Source organism: Nicotiana tomentosiformis, chromosome 4, assembly GCF_000390325.3.
Source record: "Nicotiana tomentosiformis chromosome 4, ASM39032v3, whole genome shotgun sequence".
Lineage (NCBI taxonomy): Eukaryota > Viridiplantae > Streptophyta > Magnoliopsida > Solanales > Solanaceae > Nicotiana > Nicotiana tomentosiformis.
Window position 1 is genome coordinate 41,487,579 of NC_090815.1, and position 22,040 is coordinate 41,509,618.

Here is a 22,040-nt window from a genome sequence, read left to right on the forward strand (position 1 = left end):
AGGTGAAGTATGAGCATCAGCGGCCAGGTGGATTACTTCAGAAGCTAGAGATTCCGGAGTGGAAATGGGAGCAGATCACTATAGATTTCGTTGTTGGGCTCTCACGGACTTAGATGAAGTTCGATGTAGTTTGGGTGATTGTGGATAGATTGACCAAGTCAGCTCATTTCATTCCTATATTTACTACTTACTCTTCGAAGCAGCTGACGCAGGTTTACATTCGCGAGATTATCAGGCTTTATGGCGTGCCGATATCTATCATTTTTTAACGGGGTACATAGTTTACATAGTAGTTCTGGAGAGCTGTACACCATGAGATTGGTACTCGGGTGGAGTTGAGTACAACATTTCACCCTCAGACAGACGGACAATTCGAGCAAACTATTCAGATATTGGAGGATATGCTTCGTGCGTGTGTGATGGATTTTGGGGGTTCTTGGGATCAGTTTTTACCACTTGCGGAGTTTGCCTACAACAACAGTTATCAGTCAAGCATTCGGATGGCTCTGTATGAGGCTTTATATGGTAGGCGGTGCCGGTCTCTAGTGGGTTGGTTCGTGCCGGGCGAGGCTAGGATATTGGGTACAAACTTGGTTCATGATGCTTTGGAAAAGGTTAAATTGATTTAGGATCGACTTCGTACAGCCCAACCCATACAGAAGAGTTATGTAGATTGGAAGACTCGTGACGATGCATTCATGGTTGGGGAGCGGGTCTTGCTCCGGGTTTTGCCCATGAAGGGTGTCATGAGGTTCGGGAGGAAGGGCAAGTTGAGCCCTAGGTATATCGGGCCTTTTGAGATTCTTGAGAGGAATGGAGAGGTTGCTTACAGACTTGCACTACCACCTAGTCTCTTTGCAGTTCATCCTGTGTTCCATATTTCCATGCTCCGGAAATATCACAGCAATCCGTCTCATGTGTTAAACTTCATCTCAGTCCAGTTGGACAAGGATCTATCATATATTGAGGAGTCGATGGCCATTTTAGACAAGAAGGTTCGAAAGTTGAAGTCAAAGAACATCGCTTCAGTGAAGGTTTAATGTATCTATACTCGCTCGAGGGCGAACGTTTGTTTTAAGAGGGGGGGGGATATAATGACCCGGCCGGTCGTTTTGAGAATATTAGCCCTGAACCCCTATTTATTTCTCCCTTTATTTCCTTTTGTGGTTTCGAAGTGAAATGGGACACATAGTCCCTAAAATAGAAGTTTAAGTTCTAGGAATTTACCGTAGTTTGAATTATATGAAGACGACTCTGGAATAGGGTTTCGACAGTTCCAATAGCTCCATAGGGTGAGTTTGGTCTTAGGAGCGTGCCCGAATGTTGATTTGGAGGTCCGTAGGTCATTTCGGCGTTAATTGGCGAAAGTTGGAAAATTGGATGATTTTTGGAAAGTTTGATCGGGAGTGGACTTTTTGATATTGGGTTGGATACTTATTCCAGAAGTTGGAGTAGGTCCTTAATGTCAATTATGACTTGTGTGCAAAATTTGAGGTCAATCGGAGTTGATTTGATAGGTTTCGACATCAAATATAGAAGTTAGAAGTTCAAAAGTTCATTAGGCTTGAATCGATGTGCAATTCGTATTTTTTAACATTTTTGATGTGATTTAAAAGCTCGACTAAGTCTGTATGATATTTTAGGACTTGTTGATATATTCAGACGGGGTGCCGGAGGTCCCGGGTGTGATTCAGATTGAATCCAGAACAAATTTTGGACTTGTGAAAATGCTGAAGCTCCCAGTTCTGGTGTCATCGCGCCTGCGAGGGATTGGCCGCAGGTTCGGACCCGCATATGCGAGAAATGGAGCGCAGAAGTGGTTATGGGCAGTCCAGGCAAGACTCGCAAGTGCGAACCAATTTTCGCAGAAGAAAATTCGATTCTGCGATGGGGAGATGCGCAAGTGCGAAGCTGGCTTGGCCCAGCTGGGATCGTAGGTGCGAGGTGAGGGCCGCATCTGCGTGTCCGTAGATGTATAGGTTAGATCGCAGAAGCGGGTGAGGTTGGCCTGGGCTAGGGTCACAGAAGCGGGTGAGTAGGTGCAAGCCCTGGTCCGCAGAAGAGAAAATCTTGGCCATAAGTGGAATCCACACCTGCGATAGTTTTTTCGCTGGTGCGGCATCTCAGGTGCGACCTAGGCCTCGCAGAAGCGACGTCACTGGGCAGAAAATGACTAATTTCTAGAGTTTGATCTCACTATAATTTTGGACCTAGAGAGCTCGGTTTGTGGGTATTTTTTGAGCGATTTGCAAGGAAATCATTGGGGTAAGAAATCCTCACTCGCTTTTCGCTATATTACACGAATCCATTGTTGTTTTCATCATTTAATTAGTGTTCTCAGTTTGAAATTTGAAGAAACATTAGGAAAACTTCTTAGACTAAACTTTGATGATTTGAAAGACGATTTGAGGTCGGATTTGAGTAATTCTTTTATGGTTGGACTCGATATCGAATAGGTGTTCAGAGTTTTATAATTTTGGTCGGGTTCCGATATGTGGGCCTGGTGATCTTGTCCAATTTCACTCCTCTATTCGAGGTTATGAAAACGGTCGATGCAATAGTAATACCCAACAAGAGTTGGGGTCGAATTCTGCATGGAGCTATATGAATGGGAGTTAGTAGTATATATCTTAGCGTGTGAGTTTGTATATCTAAATTTGCACTTCCGCAAAGTTAGGTTGTTTAAAAACCTAAATTACACTACGATTACAATTTAAAGACGGAAACTAGGAAATTATTTTTGTTGTTTTTCAAATGATATAAAAGGCCTAGGGCTATGACCTTAACCTAGGTGTTTGCCTAATGGGTTGTAAACTTTAACGCTTGTTTTATTGGTCGTGGTGTATTATAGCTATTAACACTCGGTTACCCATTCAATACCTCTCGGTCAGAGAGTGATTTTGCCTAATTTAGCTTTCTCAAGTCCAAATGGGTATTGAACAAAACGGTTGAATAAAAGCTCAAGTCAGGTTTTACTATCTCTAGGTTCAACTCTTTAATTGGGCTTATCAATCTCTCGATTGACCCAATTTCTTGTTAGCCAAGTTTTCCTAGACTAAGTCTCTCTTTCTCAAGTAGAGACCAAGTCAAATAGGCATGAACTAATGTTTGCAACTATTAATTTTTCAAATAAAAGCAAGAACAAGGCTAAATATTAAACACCCAACCATAAACAAGTAATAAATCAAATACCCATTAAGTTTACACACTAGGGTTGGGTCACAACTCTAGTAAAAATCTAGCTACTCATGCTTAAATTGGAAGAAAAAGAAGAAGAAATGATAATTAAACCCATATTGCTAATTAAATTGATAAACTCTATGTTCAAAAAGCTCAAAATAGCAAAACTACTAAAAAGAGTAAAAGGAACCGTCTACTGTAGTAGCTGATATCAAAAGTTAACCTAAAAAAGCGAAACTCTTCTGTTTATAGAGGGCTGGAATTTTCGGACAAAAATGCCCTTTTGGAGGTTCTACGGCCGCACAATTCTATGTGTGGTCCGCACTTTTCTTCAGCTTGACAGGATTGGAAATCTGCGGACGCATTGCACTCTTTCTGCGGTACGCACAATTATAAGTGCGGCCGCACCTTGTTCTTCTACAGTCCGCATAAACGGCTGCGTAGCTCTCCTTCGAAGGCCACACAATAATTGTGAGCTCCGCACTTTTGGTGGACTTGAGATGTCGGTTCTCTGAACTTTTGCTCTGACCCAGATTCTTCGGCCGTACACTTCATGTGCGGACCGCACTTTGCAACATTCTCTGATGGAAGATTCTTCACAACCCGTGGCCGCAGATGATATTCTGCGGTCCGCGCTTTTGAGCTTTTGTGCCCGTTTTTGTCTTTGAGTTCAGATTACTCCTTCTTGAGTTGGATTTCATCTCGGGATCTCATCTTCCAATATTCTTGCAATTAAGCACAATTCATCAGTTTTCGGACACAATTAAGCGCTTTTAGACTAAAACGAAAGCTAAAGGGCGCTAATAAGTAGTCAAAATCCCTACTTATCAACTCACCCAAACTTAAGCTTTTGCTTGTCCTCAAGCAAATAAAGTAGTTCCCACCTCCACAAGCTAGGAGCCATTCCATCTAATCAAAAGTAAATCAATCACACATCAATTGGGACCAACAATTATCCACACCACTTAAGAATTATCAACAAGGCAACAAGTTAAACTTTTAAGCACAAATAGTGAGCATAAATAGTTGACTTTGTTCATCAAGGAAGCTCGCTCTTTCATGTAGGTCATTGTGGATCCCAAACTCCTGCTACTATACTCTCCGTTTGCCTATCGAACTTAAAAATATAGCACTCAATCCAAAGATTTGTGAAAGGTTCGCTCATCTCTCTCAAAAGAATGTTGCAAGTACGGCTTTAAGTACCATAGGCTTTCCCCTCATGTAAACCACCACTAATGTAAGCTCACTCGGCTTGAAATCACGTAGGGCTTTTTCATAATGCAATGAAGTCTTTTGGACTAAGGTTGGAAATGCTATGATAGAACAAGTTCATCTTTCCTTAAGCACTCCATTTTCTTTTCTAGGCTCATGCTTTGCCAACTTTTTGAGGCATTTTCTTTTCCTTAGGGGAACTAAAGAGACTTAATATCACTCTTTATTGGTCATGATATTCATTTTCTCCTTCTTTGATTTCTCCATGTTTTGCATCATTGCTTTTCTTTGAATCCCTTCAACTCTTCAACTTATTCACTTTCTTTTTGCATTTTTCTTTTTGTTCTTTATTTTTCTTGCCTTTCTTTCTATTTATTTCTTTTCTCTTTTGTGCCTTGATACCTTTTTCAAACTCCTCGTCTCTACCCCAAACTTATATTTTTAGCTAATTGTTTCACAAGAGTGTTAAGGAAAGCTCGGGTGCCAAGAGAGGGTCACGACAAAACGGGTAAAGGCTTGTTACATGATTATCAAATGAGAAAGGTCTTAGGCTAGAATGGGTTGACTAGGGATAACAACATGGTGGGCAACGAAAAATTTCAAGCGGGTCAAGGAGAGCCTACAATCACTTCTCAAGCCAAACAAAACTTAAACTTTCGCCTAGAAACACATTCAGGGCAAGTTCTAGACCATTCGCCCGGGTACTTGGACTTGCAACAACACCATCTCACCTCTCACGCAGCTGGATTGTTAAAGAGGATAGAGTCGAGGGCCCACAACGACCATATTCAAGATTAAAAATTACTATGGTTCGACTAAACCACTCGATGATTGCCTAAGTCGACACAAGAGTCAAAAGGTCACTAACTAGAGCTATTTCTTTCCAAAAACCTTATTTTTAACCATAAGCACGTAGTTAAGTGTGTTGATACCAAATAAAGCATGTTTGACTCTTCGAGCATGACTCAATTAGGTATTTTTATTCATTATTACTACTATTATTATCTAAACACCAAAACAGATTCAATCCCTTAAGAAAGTTGTCACTCCATTCATCGTTGGGAAGAGCCACCCAGTTCACACAAAAACCACCTTTGGAAAGAACCGTGGCATTAAGAAAACTAAAGGCTTATTATCCACTAAGACATAAAAAGAAGCTATTAAATAAAAAAGAAGCTACTAATTCAAAAAGAAGACAAACATAAAGATAAAGAAGCTTTAAAACAAAAGAACTATTGAAAGCTAAGCGAATATACATAATGAGAGATAAGAGGGAATATATACATAATGAGAAAGAGGAAGAAAATAATAATAAGTTAATTAAAAGCCAAATGTCTCATAGTTATCAAAATACAGAATCATCAGAATATGTCAAAGAAACTCCACCCCCGAATAAAAATAAGCATTGTCCTCAATGCTTAACAACATAAGAGTAAGAGAAGGGTGAGAGTGAAGAAAACTCCCTATGGCTCTGTGGCCATCTCTGTATCCCCAGCAGTGGCACCGCCCTCAGCGTCATCCAATTGGATCTTATCATCCTCAAGTCCGGGAGTGACTGGGTTGGTGAATATCTGACGGACTGCCTTAGCAGTGTCAGCAGCAATGTCTGGCTTCTCAGACTGGCCAGCTGGTACTATAGATGATGTAGGAGCTGGGCCTGGGTGGTGCGGGTCTATCAACATGTCAAATGGAATGTCTTCGGCTAATGCAAATCACTACCCCATGCTGCACTAAAGTGGCCATGATCGTGTTTTGATTTTCCAGGAGCTTCTTCAAAGTTTCATCAATTGTGGGGGAAATCTGGGGTGCCGGAGAGAGACCTCTATTCTCTACTTCTGCGGACCGCACAATTTCTTGTGCAGCCGCGATGGAATCTCTGCGGTCCACACAATTTCAAGTGCGGCCGCAGGTTTCAAACCAAAGTCGATCAGACTCCTAGGGTTTACAACATTTTTCAACAATTGTCACGATATTAACAATTAAGCATGCAAATCAATTTACAAGTACCCATAAAGCAATTAGTAGTTGATCCAACACAGATTAAACCCCCACATGGTAGTAAAATTGAAATCTATTGACAAATGGCCTAAAACTATCTAACAAATTATAAATTTAACTAAAATTTGAAAATATATATGAGAAATTAGACATACCAGATATGAAGGAGTGCAACTAAGTGATCACATATGTGTATGAAGTGTGGCAAATGATTGAACAGATGATTTCCAAGTTTTAGAATTTAGAGTGCTCAAATAGGGAAAAAATTTAGTACACCGGCCTTAGGCTACTATTTACACTTGCAGGCAGACTTGGGAAATAAAGGAGGAGTGCGGCCGCAGAATTCCTTCTGCAGTTCGCACTTTGTTACCTGAAGGCTCAATAGCTTTTGTTGACCTGCGGTTCGCACAATTTGTGTGCGACCGCAGATTTTGACTGCAGACCATATAATTCGATATGCGGCCACAGATTGGCCATTTCTTTGACAGACAAAACTTCAGAGAGTTTGCAATTTCCCATCTCAATTTGTGCGGTCCGCACAAGAATTGTGCGGCCGTAATTGCCTTATGGTGTAGCATTCAAAATTGTGCGGTCCGCACAATACATGTGTGGTCCACACTTTTTCCACACTTAACCAATTTTTTGAGCACAGTTCCTGTAAAGCACACTCATTCCTACAACACACTTATAATCTAGTTAGCACAAAATAACACCTATCTACAAAAGAAGAAAAGAAAAAGAAAAAGAAAACATGGGTTTCCTCCCAAGAAGCGCTTGATTTAACATCGCGACACGACGCATATTACCATCACTTCAAATGAAAAACTGCCACCACATGGCCATCATCAGCTTGACCATTGACTCGGAATACCTCATCATTTTTGTTCTTCAAGTCCAATGCACCAAAAGGTGTCACACCCACAATTTTAAAGGGACCACTCCATTTGGAGTTTAGCTTTCTGGGAAACATCTTTAATCGTTAGTTGAACAACAAAACAAGATCGCCCACCTTGAACTCCTTGTTTCGGATGTATTTTTGATGAAGGTACTTCATTTTCTCTTTGTACAAGGATGAACTTGCATATACATGGTACCAGAATTCATCCAATTCATTCAAATGTGCTACCCGCAAGTTAGCGGCTACATCCCAATCAAGATTCACCTTCTTTAAAGCCCACATGGCTTTGTGCTCAAGTTCTACAGGAAGATGACAAGCTTCGCCAAACACCAACCGGTATGGAGACATCCCAATAGGAGTTTTGAAAGTAGTCCGATAGGCCCATAATGCATCATCAAGCTTCTTTGACCAATCCGTCTGGTTAGAATTCACTGTTTTTGACACGATACTCTTTATCTCCCGGTTGGAGACTTCCACTTGACCACTAGCTTGAGGATAATAGGGAGTCATAACTTTATGAGTGACACCATACTTACTAAGCAAAGTGTCAAATGCCTTGATGCAAAAATATGACCCCCCATCGCTTATGATAGCTCGCAGAGTAACAAATCTTGTGAAAATATTCTTCTTTAAGAACGCCACCACACTTCTCGCTTTATTGTTGGGTAGAGAAAGGGCTTTAACCCATTTAGACACATAATCAACCGCGACCAAGATGTAGGTGTTTCACAAGAACTCACAAAAGGACCCATGAAGTCAATACCCCACAAGTCAAAGATATCGATCTCCAAAATGGTAGTGAGAGGCATTTCATTCTTCTTCGAGATTCCACCGGCCCGTTGGCATTCATCACATCGTTTCACTATATCACTTGCATCTTTGTAGAGAGTGGGCCAATAAAAATCATAACTTAGCACTTTAGCTGCCGTTCTTGCTCCGCCATGGTAACCACCATAAGGCGAAGTATGGCAAGCCTCAAGAATAACATTTTGCTCTTCATCCGGTACACATCTTCTAATTACCCCATCCGTGTAAATCGGGAAGAGGTAAGGCTCGTCCCAATAATAATCTTGACAATCCCATTTGAGCTTCTTCCTTTTATTTGAAGAGAACTCATCCCGGATGATTCCATATACAAGGAAGTTTGCCAGATCGGCCAACCATGGCACCTCCTTCATTGAAATGGCAAAAAGTTGCTCATCGGGGAAAGAGTCATTGATTTTGAATGTCAATATCAAACTCTTGCAACAATAGCACCCATATCATCAACCTATCTTTTGAATTTTTCTTGCTCATAAGATAACGAAGTGCCGCATGATCCGTATGAACAATAACCTTTGCACCCATCAAGTATGGGCAAAACTTCTCAATTGCAAACACAATGACAAGGAGCTCTTTTTCAGTAATGGTGTAATTTACTTGGGCATCATTCATGGTCTTACTAGCATAGTAGACCGGATGAAAAATCTTATTGATACGTTGCCCCAAAACTGCTCCAATCGCTACATCACTAGCATCACACATGAGCTCAAAAGGAATACTCCAATTAGGAGCGGTGATAATGGGAGTTGTTATTAACTTGAACTTTAGCAATTCAAAGTCTCTCATGCAATCATCATTGAAGTGAAACTTAGCATCTTTCTCTAAAAGCTTGCACAAGGGGGTTCACCACTTTGGAAAAATCCTTTATGAAGCGCCAGTAGAACCCCGCGTGACCCAAGAAACTTCTCACGCCTTTCACTGATGTTGGAGGTGAAAGTTTAGAAACCACCTCTATCTTTGACTTCTCGACCTCAATGCCCTTCTTTGAAATTTTGTGGCCTAAGTACAATGCCCTCCTCGACCATGAAATGACATTTCTCCCAATTCAACACCAAGTTCGTTTCTTCACACCTTGCCAATACTTTATTCAAATTTTCCAAGAAATCATAAAAGGAATCCCCGACTACCGAAAATTCATCCATGAAGACTTCAAGGTAGTCCTTGACCATATCCATAAAGATCGCCATCATACACCGTTGAAATATTGCCGGTGCATTGCATAAGCCAAATGACATCCGCTTGAAAGCGAAAGTGCCATAGGGACATGTGAAAGTTGTTTTCTCTTGATCTTCCGGGGCAATAAGGATTCGGTTGTACCCCAAATATCCATCTAGAAAGCAATAGAAAGCACGTCCAGCCAACCTATCAAGCATTTGGTCAAGAAATGAGAGTAGGAAATGGTCTTTCCTTATCACTTTGTTTAGCTTCCGATAGTCCATACACACTCTCCACCCGGTCACCGTTCTTGTTAGAATCAACTCGTTCTTATCATTGGTGACCATAGTTATGCCCCCCTTCTTGGGGATACATTGCACCGGAGAAGTTCACAAACTATCGGAAATGGGGTAGACCACCCTAGCATCTAACCACTTGATGATCTCTTTTTTGACCACGTCTTGCATGGGTTCATTGAGTCTCCTTTGATGTTATATGGAGGGTTTGGCATATTCCTCCAAGTTAATGTTGTGCATGCAAAACGCGGGGCTTATTCCCCGAATATTCGCCAAAGTCCACCCAATAGCTTTCTTCCTCTTGTGGAGCACCACCAATATGGATTCAACCTGCACGTTAGTCAAACAAGAGGAAAGAATAACCAATAAAGTAGAACAAGGGCCAAGGAAGTCATACCCGAGATGTGGAGGCAATGGATTCAACTCCAAGATAGAGGGCTCTTCAATTGAAGGCTTTGTAGGAGGAGTTTTCCTGTTCTCAAGATCCAAGAAAAGTTTCTGGGATACATAGTTGTACGACCCCATTCCTTGCAAAGAAGTAACACATTCCATGAAACCATCCATCTCGTCATCATCAAAATTTAGCAAGACGGCCTCCAACATGTCACCCACATTAATCGTGACACTTGTATCATCAATAATCACATCAGTCTCCAAGTCCACGAACGAACACACTTCATTGCTACTTGGTTGCCTCATAGATTTGCACACGTGGAACACTACCTTTTCATTACCCACCTGGAAAGTGAGTTCTCCGACTTCCACATCAACAAGAGCCTTCCCCGTAGCAAGGAAAGGTCTACCAAGAATAATCGAGACCTCATAGTCCACTTCATAATCAAGAATAACAAAGTCCATCGGGAGAATGAACTTGTCAACTCAAACCAATACATCCTTAATCACCCACAACGGTCTCTTCATTGTAAGATCGACCATTTGTAATCTCATAGATGTGTGTCTTGGTTGCCCAATTCCCAATGTCTTGAAAACCGAATAGGGCATCAAATTAATACTTGCCCCAAGATCACAAAGAGATTTTGCAAACTCGTCATTTCCAATGGTGCAAGGGATTGTGAAAGCACCGGGATCTTTTAACTTAGGAGCCATCGAATTCATAATTACACTCACTTGGTGAGTGACTTTGATAGTTTCAAAATTCATCGATCGCTTCTTAGTCACCAAGTCCTTCATAAACTTTGCATATCCGGGCATTTGCTCCAAGTCTTCAACTAATAGCACATTTATTGAGAAACTCTTCATCATATCAATGAACTTTTTAAATTGATTCTCGCCATTTTTCTTCGCGAGCCTTTGAGGATACGGAGGAGGTGGCTTAGGCATTGGTGCCTTCATCATTGGTTGGGATTTCCTACATTGGTTGGGATTTCCTCTTCTTCTATCACTTGCTCATTATCCACAAGCTGCCTTTGACTTGAGGTGGGTACATTCTCACCTCTTCCACTTATTGTAGTAACAACCATGGTATGCCCCGTATTGTTCCCACCCTTCGGGTTCACCACCGTGTCACTTGGTAGTGGCCCCTTAGGACAAGAATTTAGAGCTTGAGAGATTTGACCCATTTCCATCTCTAAATTGCGGATCGATGTGTTGTGTGAAGCAAGTTGGGCATCGGAATGGACATTCTTCTCCATCATTTGTTTGAACATGTTCTCAATACGGCCCATTTCATTGTTGGAAGAACTAGGACCATGGGAAGGATAGGGGTGGGTTGCTTGGTTGTTGAGACATCGGGGGCCTTTGAAAACCCGACCCCCGATTTCCTTGATTATTGTTCGACCCACCTTGGTTGTTGCCTCCCCAATTTCCTTGGTTATTTTTGTTATGCCAATTCCATTGGTTATTGCTTCCACTCCAATTGCCTTGATTTTTTTCACCACTCCAATTACCTTGATTTTGAGAATTCCAATTGCCTTGATTGTTTGAAGGTCTCCATTATTGTTGACTAGGGCCTTGGAAGTTGTTTCTTTGCCCTTGAAAATTGTTCACATATTGGACCTCCTCTTCTTGGTCATTGTAAGATTCATCTTGAGCAAATCCACTATCATCTTGCACAAAATTATCCACTCTTTGTTGCACTTGTGGACTTCTTGTTCTTCGCTTATTCACCATCATATTTACTCCCTCCATTGCATTGACTTGCCTCGGGTTTTGCACTTGTTGAAGTTGAGCCTTTGCCAATTGGTTCATGGTGGTAGTCAACTCGGCTATGGCTTGTCCATGATTATGCAACTTTTTATGAAGGTGAATCACGTTGGGGTCACTTTGTGGAACATTATCTTGAGATTGCCATGCTGAAGAAGTATCCGCCATCTCATCCAAGATATCACACGCCTCCGTATAAGGCGTAGTCATGAAGTAACCACCGGCAAGTTGATTCACTACACATTGGTTGGTTGTATTGATCCCCCGATAGAAAGTTTGTTGAATCATGTTCTCTGTCATATAATTGTTGGGGCACTCTTTCACCATTGTTCTATATCTTTCCCATATCTCGTATAGTGGTTCATTGGGATCTTGCTTGAATGCTAGAATTTCATCCCGAAGAATAGCCATTTTCCCGGGAGAGAAGTACTTAGAGATAAATTTCTCCGCTAGTTCATCCCAAGTATGAATGGAATGATTTGGCAAACGTTCCAACCAATCTAAAGCTTTCCCTCATAGAGAGAAGGGAAAAACCTTAGCCTCAAAGCATCCTCGAAGACATTTGTTTGTTTGCTCCCCCAACACGTATCTACAAACCCCTTTAAATGCTTATAACCATTTTTACCCGATGCACCGGTGAAGAACCCTCGGTGCTCGAGCAAAGTGAGCATCACGTTGGTTATTTGGAAGTTGCCTGCCCTAATACAGGGAGGGACTATTGCACTTGCATACCCTTCATTCGGCAACACCCGGTGTGGAGCCGCTCGTGGTGGAGGTGGGGGTGGAGCGGGTACATTGTATTAAGGAGGCCGGCCTCGTCTATGTCCTGAGATTCAAGAGGGACCTTATCCATTTGATCATCCTCAACATCCACATCCCCTACAGCTATGTTTTCGAGATCGTTGATTGCCACGATTGCACCTACAATACTCGCACGTTAGTAACAAGGAAGGAAAAGAAGATATCCTCAAAAAACACTTAAATATATAGCTAACACCGTTTTAGCTCCCCAGAAATGGCACTAAAAATTGATCTCGTCCAATTTCACTCCTCTATTCGAGGTTATGAAAACGGTCGAGGCAATAGTAACACCCAACAAGAGTCGGGGTAGAATTTCGCAGGGAGTTATATGAATGGGAGTTAGTAATATATATCTTAGCATGTGAGTTTGTATATCTAAATTTGCACTTCCACAAAGTTTGGTTGTTTAAAAACCTAAATTACACTACGATTGCAATTTAAAGACGGAAACTAGGAAATTATTTTTGTTATTTTTCAAATGATATAAAAGGCCTAGGGCTATGACCTTCACCTAGGTGTTTGCCTAATGGGTTGTAAACTTTAAAGCTTGTTTTATTGGTCGGGTGTACTATAGCTATCAACACTCAGTTACCCATTCAATACCTCTCGGTCAGAGAGTGATTTTGCCTAATTTAGCTTTATCAAGTCCAAAAGGGTATTGAACAAAACGGTTGAATAAAAGCTCAAGTCAGGTTTTACTATCTCTAGGTTCAACCCTTTAATTAGGCTTATCAATCTATCGATTGACCCAATTTCTTGTTAGCCAAGTTTTCCTAGACTAAGTCTCTCTTTCTCAAGTAAAGACCAAGTCAAATAGGCATGAACTAATGTTTGCAACCATTAATTCTTCAAATAAAAGCAAGAACAAGGCTAAATATTAAATACCCAACCATAAACAAGCAATAAATCAAACACCCATTAAGTTTACACACTAGGGTTGGGTCACAACCCTAGTAAAAATTTAGCTACTCATGCTTAAATTGGAAGAAAAAGAAGAAGAAATGATAATTAAACCCATATTGCTAATTAAATTGATAAACTCTATGTTCAAAAAGCTCAAAATAGTAAAACTACTAAAAAGAGTAAAAGGAACCGTCTACTGTAGTAGCTGATATCAAAAGTTAACCTAAAAAAGTGAAACTCTTCTGTTTATAGAGGGCTGGAATTTTCGGACAAAAATGCCCTTTTGGAGGTTCTGCGGCCGCACAATTCCATGTGCGGTCCGCACAATTCCATGTGCGGTCCGCACTTTTCTTCAGCTTGACAGGATTGGAAATCTGTGGCCGCATAATTCTGATCTACGGCCGCACCTTATTCTTCTACGGTCCGCGTAGCTCTTCTTCGGAGGCCGCACAATAATTGTGCGGTCCGTACTTTTGGTGGACTTGAGATGTCGGTTCTCTGAACTTTTTCTCTAACCCAGATCCTGCGGCCGCACACTTCATGTACGGACCGCACTTTGCAACATTCTCTGATGTAAGATTATTCACAACCTGTGACCGCAGATGATATTCTGCGGTCCGCACTTCTGAGTTTTTGTGCCTGTTTTTGTCCTTGAGTTTAGATTACTCCTTCTTGAGTTGGATTTCATCTCGGGAGCTCATCTTACAATATTCTTGCAATTAAGCACAGTTCATCGGTTTTCGGGACACAATTAAGTGCTTTTAGACTAAAACGAAAGTTAAAGGGCCTTAATAAGTAGTCAAAATCCCCACTTATCACCCGAGTCGACTTTTTAGGGCGATTTTTTAATTCTTTGCTTAAGTCGTAGATTTATTATTTAAATTAGTTTCATATAGTTATATTTATAATATGTAATTGTTTTGTCTAGATTCAAGTCGCCCGGAGTTGGAAAGTCGAGGGAAAGGCATTCTTATTGATTGATTGAGCGAGATTTGAAGTAAGTGACTTATCTAACCTTGTGTGGGGGAAATTCCCCTTAGGATTTGGTACTGCGATGGTAAATTACAATACGTGAGCGCCGTGCATGCGAGGTGACGAGTGCGTACTCGGGCTAAATGTTAAAATTTAGTTTTTACTAAATAGTTCCTTTTATTTCCTTAATTGAGTTACTCTAGCACATGTAGTCGTCATGTTTAGCCTAATGTCACATGTCTACGTGTCTTATCTCTTACTTGCAATTTGTGCAACATGCTTAGTTGAATTACCTGCTTCCCTAATTTTGTATTCAGTCTTTAACTGTAGGATTCCTTGCTGTAATTTCATTGTTCCATTGGTTATGTGTTACATATTTACTTTTGGAACTACGAGGCGGTACCTCGGGAGCGCCCCTGTTGCATATTTACTTTTGGGACTACGAGGCGGTACCTCGGGAGCACCTCTGTTGCATATTTACTTTTGGGACTATGAGGCAGTACTTCGGGAGTGCCCCTGTTGTGTATTTACTTTTGGGACTACGAGGCAGTATCTCGGGAGCGCCCTTGCTGTTTACCTCTATTTGTTGTGTTGTTGTTGTCGTTGTTGTTGTTTATTAACTTGTAAGAATCTTGTTTTTCCTCACGCTTTGTAGTTGTCTTCTTGAATCTCGTGTTGTTATCTTTCTATAAATTCTCATTGTTCACTTCTCAATCATTTCATTATACTATTATATCTTCTGCCTTATTTCCTATTATTTCTAGTTGGGCCCTGACCTGACCTCGTCACTACTCTACTGAGGTTAGGCTTGGCACTTACTGGATACCGTTGTGGTGTACTCATCTACGCTTCTACCATCTTTTTGTGCAGATCCAGGTACTGCTTACCAGACCAGGTACCGGTGAGCTAGCCCGTACGTGGAGACTTCAAGGTACATCTACAGCATCCGCAGACCTCGGAGTCCCTCTCTATCTTTATTGTGTTGTTTTCCTCATTCCTCATTAGACTATGATGTATAGAGATATTTAGTATTTTTCTTTTTGGAACTTGTGACTTATTTCTACAGGGTTTTGGGAGTTGTAACTATTTTGAATCGCAATCCTTATTTATTTCAAATGTTCAGGTTGAGTTTTAGCTTTATATTCAGTTATTCCGAAAAATTATTAGGCTTACCTAGTCTTAGAGAGTCACGACATCCTATGGAGGAAAATTGGGGTCATGACAGTCCCCTTGCTGGGGACCCCTTCCTTGCTGTCCACCACGACCACTATAACGACCACGACCACGTGGGCCACCCCTTTCTCTCTAGCCATGCCTTCCATGTATACCAAGTGTTGGGGCAATGTGTGGCCCATGATGGTACTCCTCAGACGGCACATACGCAGCCTCGTAACCTAATCACGCATCCTCTCGGGCACGTCTCAATATGTCAGCAACAAGATTAGCAACCCTATGACCAATCATGTGCACAACTGCCACTCCATCGCCTGCATGCTGTAGCATCTCCAGTCCCAACTGGTACAACCGGTGTAAGCCAATAGCCTGCATAGCAAATAACATATTATTTAAGGAAGGATGTTAAAGTAATGTAACATGATAAGTAAGTATATCAAATAACATACCAGTGCCTCATGCCTCCCGGCATATGGAACGTACCAACCACCAATGCGATGAACATGATTCCCTATCAGAAGATGAGTAACACGACGATACTAACCCATACACTCATGCTCCCCCGTCCAAACGGTCATGTGGAGGGTATGGCGGAATCAAGCCATATATCTGATCCCAATCCTCTATCTGGGCCTCCAGCCAAGTCAAGTATGTCTGGTCGACCTTGTAGTGATCATCCCGCTCGTAACGTGTCATGTGCCAACTGGGCAAAATAGGAATAAGCTGGCGTCGACCAAACTGTCGAAGGACTCGCTCGGTGGCATGCTGCTCGACTATATCGAGACATATAAGTGGGACTGAAGAAATCCACATAGCTCGACCGCGGGAGCAATAATCTGGCAATCCAGTGATGAGCTCGTAGCTGTATGGCTTCCATACGAACTATTTATTAAACACAAGAATCATGAGTAAATGTAAGGCAGGTCAAGCATAATCAAACAAACTTAGTCATATATGTACCTTAGCATCTTCAAGTAAATCCAATAGGTCCTTGTAATAAGGGAGATGATGTCGGACTCGACCTCGCGGGCGCAGCCTCGCCTATCTACCCACCTCCTAGCAAGTGGTAGAAATAGTGGAGGTGGTGCATCTGGAGCTATCGGTTGGAGAGGTGGCTGCATCTGCAGGAACCGCTCCCAGACCCAAACCTAATATTGATTGTGGACGTAAAATTTAAGTCATTTTGTACTATCTCTGTTATAATCATGAAAAAAATTGATAATGTTATCACCTGCAGCATCGGAATAAAACCGGCAATGTCTCTCACGGTGCCCATGGACGACTGACACAACTGCCTATAAAGGTAGGCTAGAACAGCTCCACCCTACCTGTAAGTAGGTAACTCATCTAGCTGCTCTAGATGATGCAGAAATCGCAAGATAACTAGGTTTACTGAAGTGTTCGGGAACATAATACCACCAAACATCATCAGCAAAAACAACCTCATCTGCATTTCGATAGCCTTTGTCGGTGAGTCATCAGTAATCTTCATGTGCAGGGCCACCAGATGCTGCCTAACGGGCGACAGCTACAATCGACTGGCACCACTCAAAGAAATCATCTCCGCAAGCTAGAAACCGATGAGCCTCTGCAACATATGTATATAGTCCTCTCTCGTATAGTCCCTAAGAGCCTGTGGGTAGCTAACAGTCATACCACAACAGGCAACCCGAATAGAACCTTCACGTCCTCTAATGTAATGGTAGCCTCACCGATAGGTGGATGAAATGTGTGCGTCTCCGGTCGCTACCACTCTATCATAGCCATGATCTCGGGCCAGTCGAACTGCAACCGGTCGATCTCTATAATCCGATAAAACCTCGTACGCTCAAGGCATCTAACTGTACGAGGATGAAGAAGGTGGTCCCTAATGAACTCCCAAAGATCGTCTATACGTCTAGGGTGGAAGGACTGGGACAACAACTATCCATTCCAGATGTGTGAAGACCTATGGCCATCCTGGAGCAACAGTAGCTCTCGAACAACAGGTCTAAGATGCATAGGGGGAAGCTCCATGAAAATGTTTGTAAATTGAACAATATTAATTAAAATATTTTTTCCTTTAATCGTTTAACATCTTTAAATATATTGTGATATTTTTTATATTAATATTTAATCGATAAATTTTCTATATTATTACTTAGGTTGATAAATTTTCTATAGTAATATTTTATATGTTAGTTTCTTGCATTTTTGACTAAACTTTGGCAGGGTTTTGTTTGAATTGTCATCTTTTTTCAGATATTTTTGTGTTATAAGAAAATTAATATTTAATGTTTATAACTAATCAAGATATATTTAATAATTATTCATACAAAAATACTTAGGTTGATAAATTTTCTATATTAATATTTTATATGTTAGTTTCTTATATTTGTTGACTAAAATTCGACAGGGTTTTGTTTGAAGTGTCATATTTTTACATATACTTTTGGGTTATAAAAATCGGGGGTGTAGCTCATTTTCTCTTCATTTCTTCCATGTGAGCTGATTTTGGAGTGACATTTTCATCATCTATTATGGGGTAAGTGATTTCTACACATTGTGAGCTAAATATACGAATTAAGGCTTGTAAATTCAAAAAATTAAGTGAAAAATGTGGGATTCTTGGTAGGATCCCTAGAATTTATAATTTCAAGTTTTGACCACGGAATTGGGTATGGAATTAGGAATAAATTATATAATTGAGTTCGTAGTGTTATGGGCAATGTTTATCTTCAAACATTTTCGGAATCCGGGCACGTGGGCCCGAGAGTTGACTTTGTTGACTTTTTAAGCGGAGTTAAGAATTGTTATAAATTGATTAATTACGAGTGTTGGAGTATATTGTTTTATTGATTTTCATGATTGTTTGACTAGTTTCGGATCGATGGGCATTGGTTGAGGTGCTAGAGAGGCGTTGGAGCCAGTTATGGAACTTCAGAGCGAGGTAAGTCTCTTGTCTAACATTGTGAGGGAGAATTTACCCCATAGGTGTTATACTTATTACATGCTACATGTTATGGGAGCTACGCACGTATGAGATGACGAGTGTCCGTGCGTATGCTAGAGTACCTGATTATGCCCGGGTAGACATAGATTCACGCCATGCTTTAATTATACTATTTGAGTTATTCTTGCATGTTTAATTACTTTATTTCACGTTACGACTTAAGACTAGACTCGCGTAGAGTAATGGATTCGCTATTTTAGATATTGGATGAGCTACTTGATAAGCCGTGGAAAATTGTGCTTCCCTTGTGAATTTTTTCCGCCTTGTGCATACCCTTCGAAATGTTTCCTTAAACTTCATAACTCAGACGTATATCCGTGAGTGGGGTCAAAGACTCGTAAACGCTTCACACTCTTACGACATTAGGCCGTTTGCCTCGGTAGGATATTGTAACACACTCTTATAGGATCGGGGCATTCACCTCGACAGGATATTGTAACACATTTTTATGGGATCGGGCTGTTCGTCTCGGCAGGATATTGTAACACACTCTTATGGGATCGGGCCGTTCGCCTCAGCATTTCTATACACCCTTCTTATGGGATCGGGCCGCTCGCCTCGACAGAATCGTGCAAAATACTTGATAAAAAGTCCGTGTACTCATGAATTTTCCAAACTTGAGAGGTGACCGTTGATTTGATTTTGACCATTACGTACTTCATTTGAGAGGTATCCAGTATTTGAGGACTTTGTTTTCACGGTTCAGTTGTAGACCATATTATTTGCCTATACTTGTACTCATTGTTACCTACCATGTTTCATATTTGCCTACTTTATTATATTTGATTTGCTGGACCACTAGTAAGTGTCAATGTCGACCCCTAGTCACTACCTCTTCGGGGTTAGGCTAGATACTTACTAGGTACACATTGATTTACATACTCTTGCTGCATTTCTGCACTAAATGTGCAGGATTTGACAGGTTCATTTGGGGGTCACTTGGGCACGTAGGCGCCGCTGCTGAGGGGACTCTATGGTGAGTTGTATTCCATGCCACGATTCACAGCAGACTGAGTTTCCATCATAATTATTTACTTTATCCTGTCTACCTTGTAATCCATACATATGATGTATTGTTATTGTACTTCATAGTAGATGCTCACGCACTTGTGATACTGGATTTTGGGAGTGTTCTAGAATTTGTTTATTGTTCGCTTTATATTGACACACTTTCACTTTATATTTTAATTAAATTGTACGTACCTACTATTTTTATTGCATTGATTTCTCTATCTAATAAGATTCATGATTTCAAAAATAATAAAATGAATAACTAAGCTGATAGTTCAGCTTTGACTTGCCTAACGATGACGTTGGGCGCTATCACGACCTATAGTAGGTTTTGGATCGTGACAGCTTGGTATCAGAGCAATAGGTTCACTTACATTCATAAATTTGCTGAAATTGAGGTCAAATGTAGCAGAGCTTTTCTCTCAATATACTTAATCTACCACATTGAAGATCTATGAGTCTAGTTTCTAACTCATTAAACCATTTGCCGATAAGACATCGGAGTAGAGAGATATTCGCATTATTGTGAGACTACGCAAGCAGCTCCCAATGGGACCCACTTAGGCGGTGGTCGACCTACTTTACTTTAAAAATAATTTGGACGACCTTTATTTCTCATTTTCAACCCAACCTCATCCCTACACTCCTCCTAACCCTCCTAAATATATACCATAAGGGTTTGAAGTGATTCCAAAATGATTACACCATATTTCAACATCAAAAGTTAGTTCTAGAGAAGAACACCACCTCTTTAAGGTTTTGTTATCATTGAGAATAATTGTGGGTTGTGTTTGGCTTAAATTTCAAGTTGTTTCTACTGTATAAGGTGAGTATAACAACCTACTATTTATTCTTAATCTTGCTTGTATGTTGGTTAAGTTGTTAGGATGATAAACTATAAGTTAATACTTGGATTAGCTTGAGATATTGTAGTTCTTGATGGATTGATTTGAAATTTGCTCTTATGAACTTTAAGTAGCTGGAAATTATGGAAAATAAGTTGGGTATGATATTTTTAGTATGATTATGTTTGTTTACAGGTCAATCTTGTTGAGGAAATTGATAACTAGAAAAGGAAATGGCTATAAAGCACTTGGAAATTGTCGATAGTGATATTATCTTGTGTTGGGCTATTTCGGGTAACTCTAAAATTGAGTACAAGGTTGGAAATCCTTTAAAGGGAATTGGTTATTATACTTGATGTATTATTAAGTTCAAGAATTAATGATAAGGGGGTTGAAGGGTGCTAAAGGGATTCAATCCTAGCTTGCCGCTCGTCGTGATATGTTGATGACTTGTTAGTAAAATATTTTGTACCCTATTGTTGATGTTGTTCTTATTTTATTTCTCTGATTGTTGTTGTTTGTATATGGTATTGGACAAGGACCTTGTTTCTGGGGAGATGGTGCCCAAATTTACATAAATGAGATACTAGTTTTAAGTTGCGGACTTACCCTTTACTCAACACTTATTTTGAATCTCCTTATGCTATGGTAGATTGAGTTGAGTTGTTTGAAGAATTACTTGGAAGGTATTAAGGACTCAATGGATTTAAGGTATGTTAAGGCTAAACCTTTCCTTCATTTTTGCATGATGTCGTAACTATATGTGTTTGATAGCGAGATATAAAGAGAAGTTCATACTTCTGAATTTATGTACATTATCCTAGTCTCATACATATACAGTATTACAGTATTTTCACCACCATCGAGCTATAATCGGTGGGCAGGCCCTATTGAGCAACCTCTGATTAGATGGTAAGTTATATACGAGCCTACTGTGGCCGAGCGCCTATGGGCGAGCCTAGAATGGCCGAGATATAGAGCCTAGCATAGCCGAGAGCCTATTAGCGAGCCTACTACGGCAGAACAGTTATATGTACTGAGCCTTATAGGACCGGACAACTATTTTACTTACTATATTGAGAGGGTTGAGTCAGTATTAGTAGGTAAGCATATTTTCATATTATCTTTGACTCCTGGTTACTTTCAATTATTATATTATTAGCTCAGTTTCAACTTTCAGTTATTATGTTGCCTTACATACTCTGTACATTATTTCGTACTGACGTCCCTTTTGTTGGGGACATTGCAATTCATGCTAATAGGTCCTGATAGATGGCTGGATAGACCTTCCCAACAGACAGAACCAAACATCAACTTGGTTAGTAAGTTCCACTTCCCCAGAGTTAACAGGTCTAGACCTTGGAGTCCATTTTATATATACAGGTTTGATGGGTAGATCGAGGCCCTATCCCGACCATAATACTGTTCAGTTATCTGTAGAGGCTCTTAGACGAGTTCTGTATATTTTGTATATCAGTATTGTGGCCTTGCTAGCCCTGTGTACATGTTAGTTTGGTATTGCTGGTTGTAGACATTCATGGTGGCCTCGTCGGCCTTGATTTGTAAGGTATGCCTTGTCGGCCTAAGTTGAGGGTTACCCCTCTAGAGTTCATAGTTAT

General features: G+C 40.6%; 1 protein-coding gene across 1 annotated transcript; it reads right to left on the minus strand.

The window, feature by feature from the left end:
* Positions 1–10,440: 10,440 nt before the first annotated feature.
* Positions 10,441–10,914, minus strand: LOC138909560 (uncharacterized). The gene has a single exon (XM_070200766.1). The coding sequence runs from the start codon at positions 10,912–10,914 to the stop codon at positions 10,441–10,443; it is 474 nt and encodes a 157-aa protein (XP_070056867.1).
* Between the last annotated feature and the right edge of the window lie 11,126 nt (positions 10,915–22,040).